The 21,726-nt window shown below is 45.6% G+C and overlaps 1 protein-coding gene across 4 annotated transcripts in view; it reads left to right on the forward strand.

Moving 5' to 3' along the window:
• Positions 1-20,840, forward strand: part of Thap4 (THAP domain containing 4) — a 42,239-nt gene extending 21,399 nt beyond the window's left edge. For all 4 annotated transcript variants that reach the window (XM_075952049.1, XM_075952051.1, XM_075952050.1 and 1 more), the window contains 4 exons: positions 3,447-3,606; positions 11,595-11,704; positions 12,738-12,841; positions 20,529-20,840. In XM_075952049.1, the coding sequence (XP_075808164.1) occupies positions 3,447-3,606; positions 11,595-11,704; positions 12,738-12,841; positions 20,529-20,648 (494 nt within the window). In that variant the 3' untranslated portion in view covers positions 20,649-20,840. The remainder of the gene's footprint in view (positions 1-3,446; positions 3,607-11,594; positions 11,705-12,737; positions 12,842-20,528) is intronic.
• The last annotated feature ends 886 nt before the right edge of the window (positions 20,841-21,726 follow it).

Consider the following 21,726-nt stretch of genomic DNA (forward strand, 5'->3'; position numbering starts at 1 on the left):
AGCAGGAAGCTGAGAGCTCACATCCTCAACCATAAGCACAAAGCAGAGCATACTGGAAGTGGCCTTGAGTTTTAACTCTTAGTCTGCCCCCAGTCACGTACTTCTTCCAGCAAGATCATACCCTCTCAACCTCCTCAGACAGCAACACCAGTAACTGGGGCCCAAGAGTTCAAATGCCTGATACTATGAAGAACATTTTCTAATTAGACTGCTTTGGGGTTTTCCCGAATAGGCTTACTCACATCTCACGGTTTAGTCTTTTGGATTTAATGAAGAGTTGTCTTGCAGAAGCAATAGCCTTGCTCAGGATTTTAGGGGTATAGTAACTCATCCCTGTGATCAAGGTTCTCTGGAAGCTGAGCAGGAGGAACTCATGGTCAGCCTGAGTCACACAGTGAGACCGAGGAGATGATCCAGCAGCTAGAAGTGCTTACTGCTCTTCCAGAGAATCTGAGTTCAGACCCAGTACCCACTTAGGGGAGTTGGTTCTCTCCTTCCACTGTAGGAGTTCTAGGGATCCAACTCAGCTTGTCGTGCTTAGCAGTGAGCACTCTCACCTTTTTAAATCATGCTCATTCCTGGAAGAGGCAGCAATGATGCTGACTTACTTTCTGCATCCCAGCAAGATCCTCGGACAGATTGGAGGGAAGAAACAGCAGGATCAGTCTCAGTATCAGTCTCTCCTGCCTTAGTTTATTCTGTTTTTCTGTCCTCCTTCTCCTGGTCTGTGTCTCTCACCTAACATTTGAGGACTATCCTTCTTGGAAGCAGTGTGAAACCAGAGTTTCAGGGGGTCTGAGCTTGTTTCTGCTGGAGGAAAGAACTCCAGGAGGGAGGAGCTGAGTGACTCCTAATAGAGGGGTGTAGGCTGACTTTTCTTTCCCACCCACCAGTTCCTAAATAACTGACATGGAGGCTCAATATTAATTATCAATGCTTGACTGATGATAGCTCAGGCTCATTGCTAACTAGCTCTTACAACATAAGTTAACCCATATATTAATCTACATTCTACCACATGGTATTACCTCTCTTTCATCTTGCACCTCTCTCTGTGTATCACTGGCGACTCCTCTGACTTCTCCCTTCTTCCCAGTGCCCTTAGTCAGATTTTCCCACCTAACCTTATCCTGTTCAGTTGTTGGCCAGTCAGCTTCTTTATTAAACCAAGCACAGTGTAAATTACAGTTACAGAAGGATTATTCCACATTAGGGTGGTCTAAAATAAAGGCAGTGCTGGGCAAAAGTGAGGGGCAGCAGAGGACACTGGGGATAGGAACAGACATAGTTGGTTCTCAGAAGGGGCATCTGGGTCTGCAGCTGGTATATGTGACTAGAACCAGGTGTGGGTCATGAACATTAGTGCAGGGCCTGATTCTAGCTCTGCCTCCTGAGAGGGTTCTTGACCCCTCCCTGAGGAAGCCAAAGTGTTTCCATGGGTTACATACATATCTTCGCCCTGTCCTGAATATGTCCTGTCAGAAGACTGCACTGCCTGTTGTTGCCAGCCTCCCACCCTAGGGGGCAGACATAGATCATCCTTATCCCGACTGCAGGCTCATAACTGGGGGCAGGGGGAGCAAAGTAAAAGGGGAAAGAATGGAGAAGACTGCTGACTGTGGGCACAGGTGCTCGCGGAGCATACACACTCATAGGATAGACATGCTAATCATGCATGAGACACAGGCATGCTTATAGGCAACTCACTGACAGGGCTTGCTTTTGTGTGTGCTTTAGATATGTGGGAAGAGCTGTAAGGGAGAACTGCTGTTTCCTCGGCAGACTGTACAGGATGTCACATGTCCGTCGTGGCTTCCCACAGAGACACTCTGAAACATAGGTACTCAGCCGCACTTCTCCATACACAGCCCTCTATGGTTTGGATGCTGCCAGGCTCATCTGACTCCTGCAGAGGGCCCCCTCTGTCAAGACACCTGTGTTGTCCCCACCGAAGGGCTCAGGTGTTATGTTAAAGATCATGACAGCAAGTTAGGCAGCAGACTGTCCTGCTTGCTCATCGTGACAGTTCTCCTATGCCCTTAATTGGAGCAGCTTGAGGTCATAAGCCTCACTAGAGTGTTTTTCAGCCTACCCCTGCCTGTTGGGTAGAGGCTTCAGTTGAGATGTGGAGCTAACTCAGCACCCTAAGTAAAAGGGGGTAGATGGGAGCTTGGTCTGCCTGTGATCTAGTGAAGATGTCCAAAATTTGACCTGTTGCATTCACATAGACACACAAACATATATGTAAATAAAAATAATAAATTAAAATTTTTTGTGACATTTATATATTTTATGTAAAATGTTTTTACCTGCATGTATGTGTGTACACCCAGTGGGTCCTTGGTTCATGGACAGGTAAAAAGATGGCATCAGGTCTCCCAGAACTGGAATTATGGATGGCCTTGCAGTGCTTGGAATTGAGCTCTGGTTCTCCACCAGGGCAATAAGTGCTCTTAACAGCTAGACCATTTCTCTAATGCAGTTAAAGACATTTTTAAGGACTGTCCAGATGGCTCAGTGGGTGAAAGCACTTGCTGCCAGGTCTGATGAACGGAGTTCAACTCCTGGAACCCACATGGTAGGAGACAACTTTCTACCTTTAAAGGGCTTTTCCTTTCTGGTTTTTCTTTCCAACTCTTTCAGTTCAGAGTTATGTGATACCGAAACTAAAGTAGTTCCTAAGGCTGTCCTGGAACACATGGTGAGTCGCTGATTCTGGAAGTGAGTATATGTCAGACGGTAGACTGCTGAGCTTGTCCTCCGAGCTACTTTCCAAACTCCAGATTCAATCATCTCCTTCGATAGCTCAGTTGGTAGAGCGGAGGACTGTAGTGGAATTTCACCAAACTCCAGATTCAGTACTTACATTTAAGTCTTAGAAGGGTACCAGATATCCTGGCCACATGTGGGAATTGGGCCGGAGGTCCTTATCCGTCTCACCACAACCTCCGCAGAGTTGGGGTGAGAGCAGTATTGATTTAGGGTCAGGAGACTTAACCACAGAAAGCACCTGCTAAGCAGCCTCAGCCCCTGTCTTCACAAGTGCTTCCCAGAGCAGCCTGCTCCAGTGTACCTCATCCCTGCTTCCAGCTCCTCAGAGATCCCATGCGCCACCGTCACACTTAGGAGACAGTTTTGCTGCGTGGATATGAAGAAGGCACAGCTGAATAAAAGGAGAGTGAAATATTCTTGAAAGCTATCAGTTTCCAGTTCCGGCCTCGCCTGCCTGTTGCTTTTCACCTCTGATTCTGGGGCCCACCTACGATATCCCAATCCCAGGACTCCAGGGGTTAGAGGAGGGTACTCTGGCTTTCCTTTCTTCATTCCCCACACTACCCTGACTCGGCACTGCAGAGGTTCCAGAGGATCTCACCACAGGGCATTTGAGGGTTGTGTGGCTGATCTGGCAAAAGTACATCATTTACTGTTCCATCCTTCATTTTCAGAGCCTCCCAAGATGAACCCAGTGGTGGAGCCGCTGTCCTGGATGCTGGGTACCTGGCTGTCAGACCCGCCAGGAGTTGGTACCTTTCCTACACTGCAGCCCTTCCAGTACCTGGAGGAGGTGCACATCTCCCATGTGGGCCAGCCTATGCTCAACTTCTCGTAAGTCCCTCCCTACCTGGCTGATGGCCTGCCTAGGCCTTCAGATAACTCCAGACATGTCAGAGACATGCCAGGCAGGAAGATGCCAAAGCACTGTAGATGTGCTTTAGAAATTTCTCTCCCAGAACCTGGCAGCTGAGGCACAGGTTGATAATGAAAGTGGTCCTTTCTTGCTCCACGATATTCTTTAAGATGACAAGTTTACAAGTTTGTTAATCTAAGCAGACAAGCATATTTAATCTCTAGTGTCAGTCTAACTCGTATGGAAATCAGTCACTATATAGTGTTGCTGAATAAGAGGATGTGGCTTTCTTTTACTTTTACCCTGTACTAGATGAGGTGTACAAGAAAGTTTATGGTTCTTAATAGGAAATAGTGTTGCTTTTAATATAATCACCATAGTTATAGTGTTTAGCAAGTTTAGAGTAGGGACATACCTCACTGGTGGAGTGATTTTGTCGTACGTACAAGCCCAGGATTTGTTTCCAGCACATCACGAAAATTCCATTTCTACTTCAGTCTCCACTCTGACGACCTAAGTTCAGTTCATTTCAGAGGTTCAATCCCCAGCACCCACATGACAGATTGCAGCTGTCTATTTCAGGGGATCTGATGTTCTTTTCTGGTTCATGGATACTGCACATGCCTGGTATACAGTCATTCATGCAGACAGACACCCAAACATATAAAATAAAAAATAAATCTTGGGCTGGAGAGGTGGCTTACATGTTAAGATTGCATATTTCTCTTCCCAAAGGACTCAAGTTCAATTCTTAGAACTTAAGCTTAAAACTAAACTACCTGTCACTCTAACTCCAGGGGATCTCCAGCCTCTGGCATCCACAGGTATCTCCACACATATGGCATACACACACATACCCATGAGGGAAAACCAAATCATCTTTAAAAATGTAAATAAATCTCAAAATAGTCTAGAACAGCCAAGTAGTTAATGCCTATAATTCCAGCAATTGGGGGACAGAGGCAGGAGGATCACAAGATCAAGGGCTATGTAGCAAGATTGTCTCAAAATTTAAAAAGTAAACAGAGCTAGGTATGGGACTGGAGAGATGGTTTAGCAGTTAAGAGCTCCTCCTGCTTTTCTGGAGGACCTTGGTCCTAGGTTTGATTTCTGGCACCTAAAAGGTGGCTAACAACCATCTGTAACTACAGTTTCGGGGGATCTGTTGTCCTCTTCTAGCCTTGCAAGGCATCGGGCACTTATGTGGTACATAGACATATATGCAGGTAAAACACCTATACACATAAAATAAAAAATAATAATAATAAATTTAAAAGGTAGTTGAGGCTATAATGCAGTGGGAGACTTGCCCAGAATGTGGGAGGCCCTGGGTTAAGTTCCAGCACTGGAAGAAATGTTGGAGACCAGCTTCTACAAAAATACCCCTGACCAGGGTAGAGCCATGGGGATCAGAAAATCAGTGAAGAGTACAAAGGCACAAGTGAAAATAATAAAGCAGAGACATAGGGTAGTCCTGGGAGGGAGTTCCAGAAACACAGGGTAGTCCTGGGAGGGAGTTCCAGAAACACAGGGTAGTCCTGGGAGGGAGTTCCAGAAACACAGGGTAGTCCTGGGAGGGAGTTCCAGAAACACAGGGTAGTCCTGGGAGGGAGTTCCAGAAACACAGGGTAGTCCTGGGAGGGAGTTCCAGAAACACAGGGTAGTCCTGGGAGGGAGTTCCAGAAACACAGGGTAGTCCTGGGAGGGAGTTCCAGAAACACAGGGTAGTCCTGGGAGGGAGGTCCAGAAACACAGGGTAGTCCTGGGAGGGAGGTCCAGAAACACAGGGTAGTCCTGGGAGGGAGTTCCAGAAACATAGGGTAGTCCTGGGAGGGAGGTCCAGAAACACAGGGTAGTCCTGGGAGGGAGGTCCAGAAACACATGGTAGTCCTGGGAGGGAGTTCCAGAAACACAGGGTAGTCCTGGGAGGGAGTTCCAGAAACACAGGGTAGTCCTGGGAGGGAGTTCCAGAAACACAGGGTAGTCCTGGGAGGGAGTTCCAGAAACACAGGGTAGTCCTGGGAGGGAGTTCCAGAAACACAGGGTAGTCCTGGGAGGGAGTTCCAGAAACACAGGGTAGTCCTGGGAGGGAGTTCCAGAAACACAGGGTAGTCCTGGGAGGGAGTTCCAGAAACACAGGGTAGTCCTGGGAGGGAGTTCCAGAAACACAGGGTAGTCCTGGGAGGGAGGTCCAGAAACACAGGGTAGTCCTGGGAGGGAGTTCCAGAAACACAGGGTAGTCCTGGGAGGGAGTTCCAGAAACACAGGGTAGTCCTGGGAGGGAGTTCCAGAAACACAGGGTAGTCCTGGGAGGGAGTTCCAGAAACACAGGGTAGTCCTGGGAGGGAGTTCCAGAAACACAGGGTAGTCCTGGGAGGGAGTTCCAGAAACACAGGGTAGTCCTGGGAGGGAGTTCCAGAAACACAGGGTAGTCCTGGGAGGGAGTTCCAGAAACACAGGGTAGTCCTGGGAGGGAGTTCCAGAAACACAGGGTAGTCCTGGGAGGGAGGTCCAGAAACACAGGGTAGTCCTGGGAGGGAGTTCCAGAAACACAGGGTAGTCCTGGGAGGGAGGTCCAGAAACACAGGGTAGTCCTGGGAGGGAGTTCCAGAAACACAGGGTAGTCCTGGGAGGGAGGTCCAGAAACACAGGGTAGTCCTGGGAGGGAGTTCCAGGGAATACTGAAATCCACCTGCATTTAAGTTCCCAACAGTTTTCTACCCCAATACAATGGGGGGGGAGAAGGCAAAGACTGCTTTAACATGATACAAAAGACAACTCGAACAGTTACTTGCTTTAATACTTTGAGACATCAAGTCCTTTTGTTGTTTAGGTAGTGAACCCACCCTAGACCGAGAGCCCTGAAGACAGCATCTTCCAAGGTCAAACCCCTGTCTCAAAAGAAGGAGCAGAAAGTATGCTTGAATTTCCTGACCATTGGTCAGGGTGGAGCGGATCTACCTGTGTGGGCCACCTTAATGTCCAAAACACCGAGTACCCACACCCTAGGTCAGGGTGGAGCCACAGTTGTTGTCAACAACTCTGAACAGGCTGAACTCTGACCTTCAGACAAGCTGGAAGTAGACTCACATTTTTGGGCCTCCATAAAGAAAACAGGCAAATAATGGACCCAGATAGTAAGAATCAGGCTCGCGCCTTACTTCTCCCTCCCCCTCACTCCCTCCTTTCCTTCTTCTTTCTTTCCTCTTTTCCCTCCCTCCCTTCGTCCCTTCCCTCTTCCTTCTTTCTTCTCTCTTCTTTCTTCCTCTCTCTTTCCCTCTCTTCCCCACTAGGCCTTGTGCATGAACAGTCTCTATACTACATGGCATTCACAGCCCAGCCCAGTCTTTTCATGTCAGGGTATAACAGTGTAGACCCTGCTGGCGTCTTGCTTTTGCCTCCTAACTGCTGGGATTATAGACATGTGTACTCTGTCGGTATGAATATGTGACAAAGGTTAATTAGAAATTGGACCCTAATTCAATGCCTATTGCATTTCTGCCATAGGGAATTCTATTTAACCCTGGCATTGGGGAGATAGAGACAGGTAGATCTTTTAAGTTCAAGGTCAGCATGTTCTACATAGTAAGTTCCAGGCGAACAAAGGCTATACAATTCGACCCTGTCTCAAAAAAGAAAAAAGAAAAAGAAAAAATTCCAGAGAGGAAAGTTCTGATAAGGTAGGATTCTACTTTAATTATCTATAGTGTTTATAGCAGTGCCTAAGACTGAAAACTGAAATACACAAGCTTAAAAGACCTGATACTCCATATTATTAGATTCTGGGTCAGAGGTGTGACGGCTAATACCTGCTTCAAGTCCAGCAGTGGACATACACACACACGATTTCCTTTCTCTAAAGAGTTGGTCGTCTAGGAAGAGTTAACAGGAAATGAAAGGGTGGTGCTGGGGGCTGGCAGATAGATCAGAGTCAGAGGAACCCTTCTGACCAGACTAATTCATGCCCCTGCAGACCCGTAGCTGATGCTCCTTCCACAGGGATTTTTGCAATACTGCATGACCTTTTCTGGGGATCATGAACTGTTCACTCCAGCTAGGGTATCAACAGCAGGATTCTATCAGGGTCTGACTTGGTGAACCAGTGAACTTGTTGGGCATATTTATGGGACATGGGTGAGAGGTTACTTATAGGAGCATAGGTAGCCCCAGACAGCTAAGTTACCACAGAGTACACCCCATCATGGATAGCAACCTCACAGAAGCGGCATCATAGAGCTCCCTTTTAGCCAGCCTTCCACTTCTGTATACCCAAGCATCTCCCCGTCACTTGCACCTGTCGGTGGACAGTGGACAGGAGGCAGTAATGTGTGGAACCCCAGGCAGAGGTCCTGTGCTGAAGAGCACCGACAGCTCTGTTACCACAGATCTAGCCATCACCATATTGTTCTGGGTATTTTGTTGCCATGGTTTCTAGAACAAGGAAAACATGTAAAGCCTGAGAGAAAAACATAGCACACCAGACCCCTATCCTCCAGGTCTTACCTTGGAAAGGTGATGTGTGTATGAGTTCTTTTTCTCCTTTTTAAAGCATTTGATCACTATGTCACTTAGATGGGCATTATTATTTTCAACAGTTTAACCATGAATCTTTACACCTTACCACCACCACTGTAAGAAGTCTTCTCTCCACAACCAAGGCCAATAGTAGTAATAAACCGTGGGCATGAACACAGATATTTGGAAGGTCATGTGATAGTTATACACATCCATTCAACAAAAATGAAATCCGCCCCCAGGCTTCCCAGCCATGATTTTTGTTCTCACTTACATTACCAGATGTGAATTCTCTTTTGTGGGGAAAGCCTTAAATACAGTTGGAAAGTTGCTGGCTGCACTCATAATAGTTGCTGCTACTATTCTTCCAGTGGGCACAACCTGCGTGGCAGTCTGGTAGCGTGGCTCTCAGTCTACAGTAGGACTGTTCCTGGCTGTTCTCCTGAGCAGCAAAGCTGTGAGCACAGGAGCTTCCAGCTGAGTTCAGCTTCCATTGTCTGCAACCAAAGCCTGTAGTATCTTCATCGGGGAGGTCCAGCCGTCTAGTTCTGACTTAGAACCAACAGCGATGAGAGTACTCTTTATGATTTTTGGGGTTCTTTCTGACAAACAACTTCTAGGGGAGTAACCTACGTGGCCCTGAGATTTTTAGTTGACAGCCTCATAGCTTTTGGCACGTTTTCTCCATCCATGCAGGATCTGCCGTTTCTATGGTGTCACACCACCTATGTAATGTAGCCCTTTTGTAGGCACCACTATCCGTTAAGCAAGTCTGAGTTGATCTCGGGGTGAGCAGCTAAAAGAGGATACTAAAGAACAATGTCGTGAGGTCCAACACAGCATGAGAGCAGTTCCATCACTTGTCTCAGTTGTACCCTCAAGCAAGCACACAGGATATAATGGCATGGAGAAGGTATTTATTGCTTTATGTAGTTGTCTGTGGCCCAGTTATTCTCTTTGAACTATTTTGCCTCTTTATCCTTGGGCACTGTTGCCATGGTGCTGATAAGCATTTCTCTTCTCCTGAGGGGCTAGCTTGTGTTCAGCACAGTTCAGAGCCAATGGGGGAGAAGGGCTGTTCTCATGTCTGCATTCTCACTCCTGACACTTGAGTTGGCTCCCCGGGTCTGCCAGGCAGACTCTGGGCTCTGTGAAAGTAACCACTGCCATTGCCTCTCCCTCAACTCCCTAAGCTGCCGTGAAAATTGCAGCCTGGGTGAATAGCTCCCATAGTCAGAATAGTCTAACCTGACTTCCTGCAGGAGGGGAGTGTGCATAGCCTACCTGGACAGGAGTAGGTGATCATCAACACACTTCGTATTTCCATCTGCACTGTTTTGTCGTTGATGTTTTCTGTGATGCTCACGAGAATAGCATTTGTCTTTCTGCCGTTTTATTTCCTGAGGAATTTCAGTTTGACACAAATCTTGTCATATGTGCCTTCAGATGACAAGACAAACTCCCTTATCTGTTTTATCCTCCCTTCATTTCCTCTTGATTGCTGCAACACTTTAAGGGTCCAATTTAAGTCACCCAGATTCAGCAAAAAACCTCTTCTACCTTATAAAGATAATACCCAGCAAGGGGCTCAGCTAAGCAACTAGAGCTCCATTCCCATTCCCAGGGTCCCTGCTGAGTTAAATTTCTTATTTAAATAGAAAAAATGGTCCCTTCCTGCTCAGTGAACTTGGCTCCATGCACCACCTCTCTCTACTTTTCCTCAGTGGCTTCTTTCTGTCCCTCCTCTCTGATTCATGGGGCTCTCCGCTGTTGATAACTGAGTGTCGTAATGACAAAGAGCCAGTCCACCAGGAACTGATTTCCTTCCTGTTGTCTCAGGTTATTCAGCCTTTGTTCCAAGAAGGGATGGGTTATATTGATCAGTTAAACTCTCCTTCCACAGGCTTAAGAGCCAAACCAGGTTGTGAGTTCTCACTTCCTTTTTTAAAAAAGATTTATTTACTATCCAGTGTTCTGTCTGTGTGTATGCCTGCAGGCCAGAAGAGGGCACCAGATCTCATCATAGATGATTGTGAGCCTCCATGTGGTGGCTGGGAATTGAACTCAGGACCTCTGGAAGAGCAGCCAGTGCTCTTAACCTCTGAGTCATCTCTCCAGACCCCTTTCACTTCCTTCTTAGAAGTCGCTCCCAACTCAGACTGTTCCAAGTATTCCCTGACTCTTGATTTTCTGTGCATCCAGTCTGCCTGCTGAACTATAGACTTTCCCTTCCCGTAGATGAGAAGTTGGACTGAGCCGTAACTTCTGTCATTTTTACCTTATCTTTTCCTCTTCACCAGCTGACTCTTCCATGGGATTCAGGTCTTTAGTCACTCACAGGAGGGACTATTTAACACAGATCTAATGTGTGCTCTTTCTGTTTTGCGCACCCCCTCCCCCAGCAACAAGAAGTGGTGAGCCAGCAATTCTTTTAACTCATCTTTGTATCTAATTTACCTGCTAAATCAGGACTAACATGGAGAATAATGGCTGTATGACCCTTCCCATCGTAATTCTTACTTGACTCAAGCAAAGGCTTGCTGGGGAGCCGTCCTGATTTTGGTCACATGTCTTATATGCAGCAGCAATCACACAGCTGCCATCGCAGCCTGCTGGACCCTTGTCCCATCCGTGCTGCTCTCCAGGACTGCTGTGGTTCTTGAGCTGTTTTCAGGTGGGACCTCCCTCATCAGGGTCAACATGGAGCAAGAAAGCCGTCCTAAGGAATGCCTCCCACCACACCCAATGTCTCAGTGTTAGTTATGTGATTTACTACCCAGAGCAAGGCCCCTGACTGCTGCCGTAGCAGAAAGACACATACCTCATACACATGGGAAAGTCCTGACGGCTGTGTAGTTGCGCTTCCCGAGTCCATCGGGATCTGCCGCCTCACATTAGGACTCCAGCTCGCTGCATGAAATCTCCCAAGGAGACATGAACAAATGTCTACTCACCAACTGTGGACCAAAGTGGTTCTCAAACCAATGAGATTATAGAGGTTACTTAGAAAACTGTAGGTGACCCTTAAGTAGCCATGTCTCTGCGAAGTCCCATCTTACCATACGGCTCAGAGGTGAGGCAGAAGAGAATGGCGGCTAGAATTCCCGGGGAAGTGCCTATGGCTCTCCCCTTCTACTGGGAGTGTTAAAACTATTATTAGCTGGGTGTGGCGATACGTGTCTTTGATCCCAGTACTTAAGAAACAGGCAGATTGTGAGTTACAGGCCAGCCAGGGCTATGCAGTGAGAAGCAAAAAGCCACTTCACCACTTTCATAGGCCTAGCTGTCACTGTTTTACTTCTTCTGTTGCCATGACTACGAGGCTGAGGTGATCTCCAAGGTGGCATGGGATGATCATGTCACGCCCAGAGGAGAAGCCTTGCAGCAGCAAGTTTTGTGAGGCGGCCCTTTGAGGTCCTGTGTCTGCTTCACACTCTGATTTCCCTTCCAGGTTCAACTCCTTCCATCCAGACACACACAAACCAATGCACAGAGAGTGTGGCTTCATCCGCCTCAAGCCTGACACCAACAAGGTGGCCTTCGTCAGTGCCCAGAACACAGGTACGGGGCCCCTTCCCAGGGCCTGCTGGCCACCTTACAGCAGTCGTCTCGGGTGGCTGTAAGTGTTGTCGGGACGGTGGAGATGACAGTTCTCCGGACTTCAGCCTTCCTAGCTCAGTCTGAGTTTTGGTGTTTTACCCGTACCAGCACAGTATATGCTCAAAGGACAGACAGTCCTGGCAAGAACAGGCCAGCTGGCCACATGGTCTTTGTCTGGAAGTCTGACAAGCTGATGTCTTAGAACTCACTTGACAGCCTGTGTGACTTTGACCATGTCCAGCCTCACTCCTGTTCAGGATTACCTAACTTGGAGTGATGCTGGCACCAGGCACTGTCAGACACGGGAGTGTGCAAAAGCCAGAGGGCCTTCATCTGTGGCTCCTTCTTCAGCATAGGGTAGTACTACTCCTGTGGAGAAATGCAGGTCAGGTCGGAGGACTGGAGTTCAAGCACCTCTGCAGAGGTGACCCTCCTTTGAGCATTTGCCCTGTACGCCCCATTAGAGGGAGGAGGCAGGAGATTCTTAACTACATGAATTCCAGACCAGCCTAAGCAGCATAATGAGACCCCGTCTCAAGAACAGGCATGGGGGCTGGGGAGGTAGCTTAGTGGGCAAAGTGCTTTCTGTGTGTGAGCATGAGGACCTGAGTCCGAATCCCCAATACCCACAAAACAGTGCTACACTGTAAGCCGGCATTGCGAGTGCCGAGACAGGCAAATCGCTAGGGCTTTCTAGCCACCAGCCAGCCTAGCAAAAGGGTGAGAGACTGAACATGTCTCCAAAAAAAGTAAGAAAGAAAACCACAGAGAAAGACACTCAAAGTGAACCTCTGACCTCCACATGAGTAAACAGACACACACAAGGGGGTGGGGGGTTCTGAGTCACTTCCTTGGTACCTGCAAGAGTAACTTCAGAGGGAGAGGGAAGAAATGCTGTACCTGGGTGGTAGCAAAGTTAAGGTTTCCCGTGACTGTCCACAGTGCTTCTGAAGTGGGATGCCTTGGTACCACACTAACTGCCCCTCCCTTACAGGTATAGTGGAAGTTGAGGAGGGTGAAGTGAACGGGCACGAGCTCTGTATCTCATCCCATTCCATCTCCAGGATCTCCTTTGCCAAGGAGCCCCACGTGGAGCAGGTGAGCCCGACCTCCCTCTCAGTTGCTCCCAGAGTGTTTGCACTTGGCAGTGGTACCACACCATCGGACAGATTTCGGAGTTCCGTACTGCTGTCTCCAGCTCTTACTGTTTTTTCCTTCCACACCCTCCCACGGGGTGAATAATCCCTGCTGTAATACCTGGTCCCTGAACCTTTCAGGTGTGTTGTTTTCCGTCACAAATATCCCTTTATATTTGCCCTGCGTACTTTTTTAGATCTATCCAGATCTACTGGATAAATGTCTCCTAAATTACTGAGCCAAAGGGGAGGTACATTTTGAATGGGAGATCCTGGTAAATTGCTTCACAGTGAAACTGGTAGCGTTGCCTGACTCTTTCCTTCTTATTTCCGTTCTTGTTTTCTCTCTAACTTGTGAATCTATATTACCTTGTTTATTCCATTTACACTGGGTTTTCTGTAGTTTGTGATTCTCTTGTTGGTTTATCGGAGGCTGTGGCTGTCGTCTGTTGTCTGCTCCCTGTGTGGCTAGTATGGCCCCAGTCAGGTGCCTTTAATTTATAATGCCATCTGCCCAGGTGTTTCTTTTATCACGTCTGGACTCAGGCACCTTTAATTTATAATGCCATCTGCCCAGGTGTTTCTTTTATCACGTCTGGACTCAGGCACCTTTAATTTATAATGCCATCTGCCCAGGTGTTTCTTTTATCACGTCTGGACTCAGGCACCTTTAATTTATAATGCCATCTGCCCAGGTGTTTCTTTTATCACGTCTGGACTCAGGCTTCTTTAATTTATAATGCCATCTGCCCAGGTGTTTCTTTTATCACATCTGGACTCAGGCTTCTTTAATTTATAATGCCATCTGCCCAGGTGTTTCTTTTATCACATCTGGACTCAGGTGCTTACTTAGGAATTCGTTTTCTACTTCAAAATAATAGTAATTAATAATAAAAATACTACCTCCTTTTCTTGTGCTTTTGTGGCTTTGCTTTTCTCCATTCGACCTTTAATCTGTCACATTTGCCTTTTGTGGGATGCAGGTTCTGATACCCGCCTGCTCAGTGACTTGTCCTCACGTGGTTGATAAGGTGCTGCACATCTCTTAGCCCATGCTCATATGAACATACGGTTTGTCTTTCCACCTGCTTATTCTCTTGGTTTTTCACAGGGTTTCTTTGTGTAGTCCTGGCTGTCCTGGAACTCTTCTTGTAGACTAAGCTGGTCTTGAACTCAGAGATCCACCTGCCTCTGCTTCCCGAGTGCTGGGGTTAAAGGCGTGTGCTGCCACTATCTGGCTAGTTATTTGTTTCCGTGATGAAGCTTTTGAGCTTCATGAGATTCCATTTATTAATACCTGTGCTGTCAGAATCCTGTTTAGAAAGTTCTTTCCTGTGCCAATGAGTTAAGGCAAATTTCCTCCTTTCTCTTCTATCAGATTGAAGGTATTGGTCTTCTGTTTAGATCTTTAATCCATTAGAGTTGGCTTTTGTGAAAATAGACTTGAATCTATTTTCATTCTTCTGTCTGCGTTATCCACTTTGACTAGCATGATTTGTTGAATATGCTGTCTTTTCTCCAGTGTATGTTTTTTGTTTCTTTGTCAAAAATCAGGCTGGGGATGGTGGCTCAAACCTTTCATTCTAGCACTTGGGAGGCAGTTTCTGTGATCTGTGAGTTTAAGGCTAGCCTGGTCTACAGTTGCAGACAACCAGAGCTACCTTGTCTCAAAAAGCCTAAAAAATAAAATAAAATAAAAATTCTGTAGGCATGCGGAGTTATGTGTGGGTCTTCTCTTCTTTCTATTCCATTATCAACGTATCTGTTTTACCTTGCCTTTTTATTTTTCTTACAGGTTGTTTGTTTTGTTTTGTTAGAGACAGGGTTTCTTTACCTACTGCTAAACTCGCTGTGTAGACCAAGCTGTCCTTGAACTCACAGAGATCCTCCTGCTGCCAGTACTGGATACTATGATCTTTTTATTGCTTTTTTTTTTATTTCACTAGGGGTTATGTATCTGTTTTAAATTGTTTATTTCATTTTGACTTATCTTTAGTAGGTCATATGTGTAAAAAAAAATTTTCCATTCTTTTAGGTTTCCCAATTTGATGAAATGCAGATTTTTTAAAGTGTATCCCTATGATTTCCTGCATTTCTTCAGTGTCTGTTATAATGTCTCCCTTTTCATTCCTAATTTTACTAATTTGGGTCTTCTCTTTTTCTTTTGGTTAATTTGGCTAAAGGTTTATTGATCTCACTGAATTTTTTTTCAGAGAATCAACTCTTCATTGACCTTTGTATTTTTTGTTTCTATTTCATTAATTTCAGCCATGATTTTATTTGTCTTTCTAGCGCTTTCAAGTGTGTTAAGTTATTAATATAAGCTCTCTAATTTTTTGATATAGGTGCTTAATGCTATGAACTTTCCTTTTTGAACTGCCTTTATTTTGGTGTGTTGTATTTTAATTTTTATCCAATAGAAAAAATGTTTAATTTCCTTTTTGATTTCTGTCTTCACCCTACTTTCTAATGCGGTCTATTAGTTTGTGTCTTTTATTGGGGAATTAAGATCAGAGTTATTGGTACTGGAGATATGGCTCAGTGGTTAAAAGTGTTAGTGAGTTGTTCAGCTTCGTGAAGTTTGTGTGCTTTCTGTACTCCGCTTGTAGCTGATACCGGTTTTAATCCATGATGGTCAGATAGGATGCAGAATGTTATTCCAATTTTCCTATATCTGTTAAAACTTGCTTTGTATCCTAATATGTGATTAATTTTAGAGAAAGTTCCATGGACTGCTGAGAAGGGAATATATTTTTCAGTGTTTGGGTAGAATATCCTGTATTCTATAAGGTTCATTTGACTTATGAATTTTTTTTTTGAATTTTCGAGACAGGGTTTCTCCGTAGCTTTTTTGGTTCCTGTCCTGGAACTAGCTCTTGTAGATCAGGCTGGCCTCAGACTCACAGAGATCCGCCTGCCTCTACCTCCCGAGTGCTGGGATTAAAGGGACTTATGATGTTATTTAGCTCCAATATTTCTGATTAGTTTTTATTTGGATGACCTCTCTATTGGTGAGTGTAGGGTTTTGACATCAGTATCACTATGAGAGGATTAGTATGTAATTTTAGCTGTAGTAGTGTTTCTTTTATGAATTTAGGGGGTTCTTGTGTTTGGTGCAAAAGGGATTACAATTGTAACATCCTTTTGGTGGATATATACATACCTGCTTATGTCTTAGTTCTGTTTTCTTGGGAGTTCCTTTTCCTGCCCCTTTACCCTGAGGTGATATCTATCATTGATGATTATTGGAGGCAGCAAAAAGATAGATTTTGTTCTCTAACGCGGTCTATTAGTTCGTGTCTTTTTATTGGGGACTTAAGATCAGAGTTATTGGTGCTGGAGATATGGCTCGGTGGTTAAAAGTGCTTGCCATTCTTGCACAGGACATGGTTTGGTCCCCAGCACTCATGGTGGCTCACAGCCATCTATGGCTGCCCAGTTCCAGAGGATCCATTACCACTCCTGTCATCCAAGGACTCCAGTCATGTACATGATGCACAGACATACATGCAGGCAAAACTCCCATAAAATAAAATACATAAATCTAAAAAATTGAGAGTTTTTTAGTAGTGCTTATTAATTCCTGTTATGTTTTTGTTGTTGTTAGTTTTGTTTTTGTTCTAAAATTTATTTGGGTTTCCTGTTCTGTTATTATTTTTTTCCTTGTGTTCTATTGGGTGTAGTTCACCTAACTTTTAGAGTTAAGTTTTCCTCCTATTATTTTCTATAGAGCTGGACTGGTGGTCAGAAATGTCTTAATTTTTTTTTTTTTTTAAATCATGGGATGTTTTCCTTCTAGTGTGGTTGATAGTTTTGCTGGGTATAGTAGTCTGGGTTTGTCTCTATGATTTTTCAGAGTTTATAGAACACCCATCCAGGCCCTCCACTGGTAAGTCAGTGGGCCTGCATTTATATGTGACTCGGTCTTTTTCCCTTGCAGCTTGTTGTTGTTGTTGTTGTCACTGTTTTTCGAGACGGGGTTTCTCCATGAAGACCTGGCTGTCCTGGAACTCACTCTGTAGACCAGTCTGCCCTCACACTCAGAGATCTGCTTGCCTCCTACTCCTGAGTGTTGGGATTAAAGGTGTGCACCTCCAGTGCCTAGCTTCCCTTGCAGTTCTTAATCTCCCTTTTCATTCTGTACATTAGTGTTTGACTATGTGTAGTGGAGACCGTCTTTTCTGGTCCTGATCAGTTGGTGTTCTGTATACCTTTTGTGCCTTGATAGGCTCCTCTTTCTATAAATTTGGGAAATTTTCTTTTATGATTTTGCTAAAACTATTTTCTATGCTTTTGATCTAGGTTTTTTTTTCTTCCTCTATAACTATTGTTTATAGGGTTCATGGTGTCCTAGATTTTTTGAATGTTTTATGCCTGACTTTTTAGATTGAATATTTTCTTTGACTGAGCTATCTATTTTTTTTTATCTTGTCTTCCAGATGTGAAATTCTGTCCTCTACATGGTTTGATCTGTTGGTGAGGCTTTTATCTGAGCTTTTTGTTTGGCTTCCTGAGTTTTTCATTGTGAGTTTTATTAAGTTTGGCTTTTATATAGTGATTCTATTTCTTTGTTAAATTCTATTTTCATGCCTTGAATTGTTTTCATTAATTCATTCAACTAGTTGCTTGTGTTTTTCTAGTCTTCACTGAGATATTTATTCATATCCTCTTTTTAAAATTTATGTTCATTGATGTTCAGTTATGTCCATTGGTGTTTTGCCTACATGTACATCTGTGTGAGGGTGTCAGGAACCCTGGAACTGAGTTACGGACAGGTGTGAGCCTCCATGTGAGAGCTGGGAAGTGAACCTGGGTCCTCTGAAAGAGCATAAAGAGTTATCACCCACTAAACCATCTCTCCAGCCCGTATCCATATCCTTTTTAAGGTTCATGAGTGTGTCATTTTGAAGTCGCCTCTTGTGTTTCAGTTCCGTTGCTTTTTTTAGGAAACACTGTACTAGGGAGCTGGTTTCTGGAGGAGGCAGCTGTCTTCGGTGTTAATGTTTATGTTTGGGGGATGTGATCTAAGCATCTAGAGCTCTATTCGTGGTGTTTCTTGGTGTGGATATCTGGTCACACCTTTGTTGGTGTGTGTTGAGGTCTTTGTTTGCTGTCAGGTAGTGGATTAGCCAAATGATGCTTGGTTTTGAGTCTGGGCCTCTTGGGTTTCAGGGAGCAGTGTCAGGTGGGCTGGCTCTAGACGCAGAAAGCAGTCCCAGATCAACGCGGTGGGAGGCTGAGTGAGTGTCGGGGAAGGTGACTGATGCAGGGGTCTCTTTGGCTAAGTAATGTTTATTTGAGTTCCAAGACAGCTAGGGCTGTTTCACAAAGAAACCCTGTCTCGGAAAACGAGAAGAAAAACAAAAGACTTGGTTTGTGGCGTAACTCAATGTTGGTCCTATAGAATATCACATAAACACTTGAGTGTGGATAACTGCTGTTGGTTAGAGCACTCTGTGTGATCTCTTAGATCTATTTGAGTTATTGTGTTGCAAAATATCCTTAATTTCCTAATTTTGTCTGGATTTTCTATTCATTATTAAGAGCTGAGTAGTAAAGTCTGTGTGTCTGTCCTTCCCACTCCACTTCAGTGTCCTTTGGAAAGGACTATGCAGGGTGAAGGCCTTAGCTGTACAGTGGAACTGTAGGTTAAACATGTCAGGACTGAGGACCCGTGGAAAGTGATGCTTATCTGCCCCCCAGCTTGTCTAACAAACTGTCTACATGTAGCCCAGGCTGGCCATGCATCTGCCTGCCTCAGCCTCAGTGGCAGACATGCATGCTGTGCTCAGCTGTTCGCCTCGGTTTTAATTCTGTTGGCTGTGTTGAAGCCCTTACAGCGGGAGCCAAGTACCAGACCCTGAAGTAAAAAAGCTTTCCTTCCTGAGCCATCTAGTTTCCCACCTTTCTATCTGTCTCAGTCCCCATTGTATCTCTCCTGCATTCACCCTTCTTCCTTTTTCTCTCCCCAGGCTTTAGTCAGTACGTTTCCTACTGTCCATTTTCCAGTCCTACTTCATGTGCCGAATTTCTCTGATGTTTCTGCAGAACTCCAGGGTGGGCATCCTGCTGGGAGGCAGTCTCTTCGGATTTTTGTTTACATACTTTCTTTTGCCCTTTTCTCCTGGATTTTTTCTCCCTTAATTCTAGCATAAAAAGCTAAAGAGTGCTAGGCGGTGGTGGCGCACACCTTTAATCCCAGCACTTGGGAGGCAGAGGAAGGCGGATCTCTGTGAGTTTGAGACCAGCCTGGACTACAGAGCAAGTTTCCAGAACAGGCTCTAAAGCTACAGAGAAACCCTGTCTCAAGGGGAAAAAAGAAGTTAAAGTGATAATTTGAGACTTTGCTTAAGGTTCCCTCATCTCAGCGTTCTTGGACTGAACTCACTGGTCTGTTTCTGCTTGGCTTGGCCCCAGCTCTTGTGCGGAGCGGGACTGGGAGTCCAGTGGAAGCCAAGTTATTTTCTCAGCTAGACAGAGTTGGAATCCAAGAAAGCCCTCCAATCCTCACTGGGCCAGCAGGTCTAAGTCAGGAGTCACCTCCACCTCTCCTCCTTGTGTCCTTGGTGCTTCCTGATACCCTTAAAGAACTTTTTGTTTTGTTTTGGTTTTGGTTTGGGGTTTTTTTTAGGGGGGGGTTGGGAGGGGTTGTTGTTGGTTTTTTTTGTTTTGTTTTGTTTTGTTTTTGTTTTTGACAGACTCAAGCATCCCAGGCTGGCCTTGAACTCGTGATATTCCTACCTCTCCCTCCAGGTATTGGGCAGGTATTGGAATTACAGGCATGCACCACCACGTCCAGTTTATTTAGTGCTGGGGAGCTAAGCCAGGCTTCACGCATGAAAGCAACCACTCTGCCAACTGAAATAGTTCTTCAGTCCCTAAGTAGACTTTTGATTTGTTTTTCTGTTTTTAAACTTACTTGTCTGTGTGTCTGTGTGTGTCTGTGTATACATCTGGTCCTCTGATAGAGCAGTGAGTGCTCTTCACCACTGAGCCATGTCTCTTCCCCTCTAACTAAACTTGGAATGACTGACATTTTTGTCTTCTTTTCAGCAAAAGGGTTGGGAGTCCCAGTAATGGATGTGGCAGAGGTAGCCCATGGTCCTGGAGCAGTGAAGTGATCGGCCCTTAGAGTTTAGACATTCATCTCTCCTGTGGTCACACTGTCCACAGCCTTCCACACACGAGGACTCGGGATCTACTCATACTCTTGCGGGAAGAGCCATATGTTATAGTAGGCCGGTGTGCTGCCCTGGTCCTCCAAGAGCACATTTGATAGGGTTTAAGACGGCTCAGATGGAAGTGGGAGATTATAGCCAGCAGAACACCATCAAATATTAACAGACCTCACAGTAGCTCACTGCTGGGAAGCGGTTGGTGTGCCCCATAGTGGCTCACGCCCAGAATCTTAACCACTGGGGGTACCCTGCTCACAGGCCTCTGACCAGTGGCTGACACAGGTGGACACTCCAGTGTTTGTTCCTAGGCTAGTGTGAAACTCATGTTGCCAGGCTGACCTAGAATTTGAGGTCGCTCTCTTGTCCCAGCCTGCTGAGTGCTAGGATTCTAGACCTGCGCCACCACACCCAGCTTTTATTGAATAATTTGAAGGTGTAAAACTTAAGTGCTTTGTTTTGCTCTCTACTCAGATTACTCGAAAATTCAGACTGAATTCTGAAGGCAAACTTGAACAGACGGTCTCTATGGCAACCACTACACAGCCAATGACTCAGCATCTTCATGTTACCTACAAGAAGGTGACCCCATAACCCGGAGCGGCTCCCAGAGCCTGGGGAGGAGTCTGGCTCCCTCGTCTAGCCCCCAGTTCAGTAGACATCCTATGCAGACATGGTGTGGCCACAGGCTCTGCTCTCACAGAACTGTTGTCCAGATGATCTTGTAATGGCATAGAAAACCAAATAAAAGGCCTTTATTTTTATGGCTGAGGATTTTGAATATTATCACTGTGTAGACTGTACATTTTTCATCTGTTGCTGATAGTTTGTTTTCCAGACTTTTCTTTAAGAAAGGATTACATGCTTCTTTCCTTCCTTTCCTCCCCTCCCTACCTACTTTTCACAGGTTTTGTTTTTGCTTTTTGCAATGGTAAGGATCTAACTCATGCTGGGCAGCTAGGCCCCAGCCTTGGCCCCAGGAGCTCATTTTACATTGATTTTCTCTTATTTTCCCCGAGACAACACGTGAAGTTACATTGCGGAGTCCGTGACCTCCTCGTGGCAGTTAAGTGTTAGCTTGACTGCACTGAGAAGCACCTAAGGGATCAGGGACGTGCACCCCTGGGTGTGTCTGAGAGAGTCTGCAGACACTCTTAGAGCTGAGGACTCTGACCTAATCAAGGGCTTAATCACTTGATGGATCATGCATGTGGTGACATTATTAGGAAGTGGTGAGCGGTAGATGGGGGAACCTAGTTGGAAGAAATAGGTTAGGGTGTGTCCTTAGGGCCTCTATCTCGTTCTAGCTCTTTTCAGTATGCCCTTTGCTCTTCTCCCTGGTTGTTGTGATGGGAATTGCTTCATCAAACCCTTCTGGCCGTGATGGACTGGCACCTGAAACCCTGAGCAAAATCATCTTAGCACAATTCCAGCTGCTCTCTCACAGTGGTAAGAATGTAGACCAAAACATCCTGACGACATTAGCTTGTGGCATCCACATTGACAGATGTAGATGAGGGACTGGGGAGGTGGCTCCCTCAGTAAAGCTCTTGCCACACAAACAGCACCTGTGCAAAAAGTGTGTGTGGCAGCATATTTCTGTGTTGTGACTATCCTCTGAGTCAAACAGCTGCCATCTTGAGGCAGTCGAGCTTTGCCCGCTTGCCAAGGG

The sequence above is a fragment of the Microtus pennsylvanicus genome, chromosome 17 (assembly GCF_037038515.1).
Source record: "Microtus pennsylvanicus isolate mMicPen1 chromosome 17, mMicPen1.hap1, whole genome shotgun sequence".
Taxonomy (NCBI): domain Eukaryota; kingdom Metazoa; phylum Chordata; class Mammalia; order Rodentia; family Cricetidae; genus Microtus; species Microtus pennsylvanicus.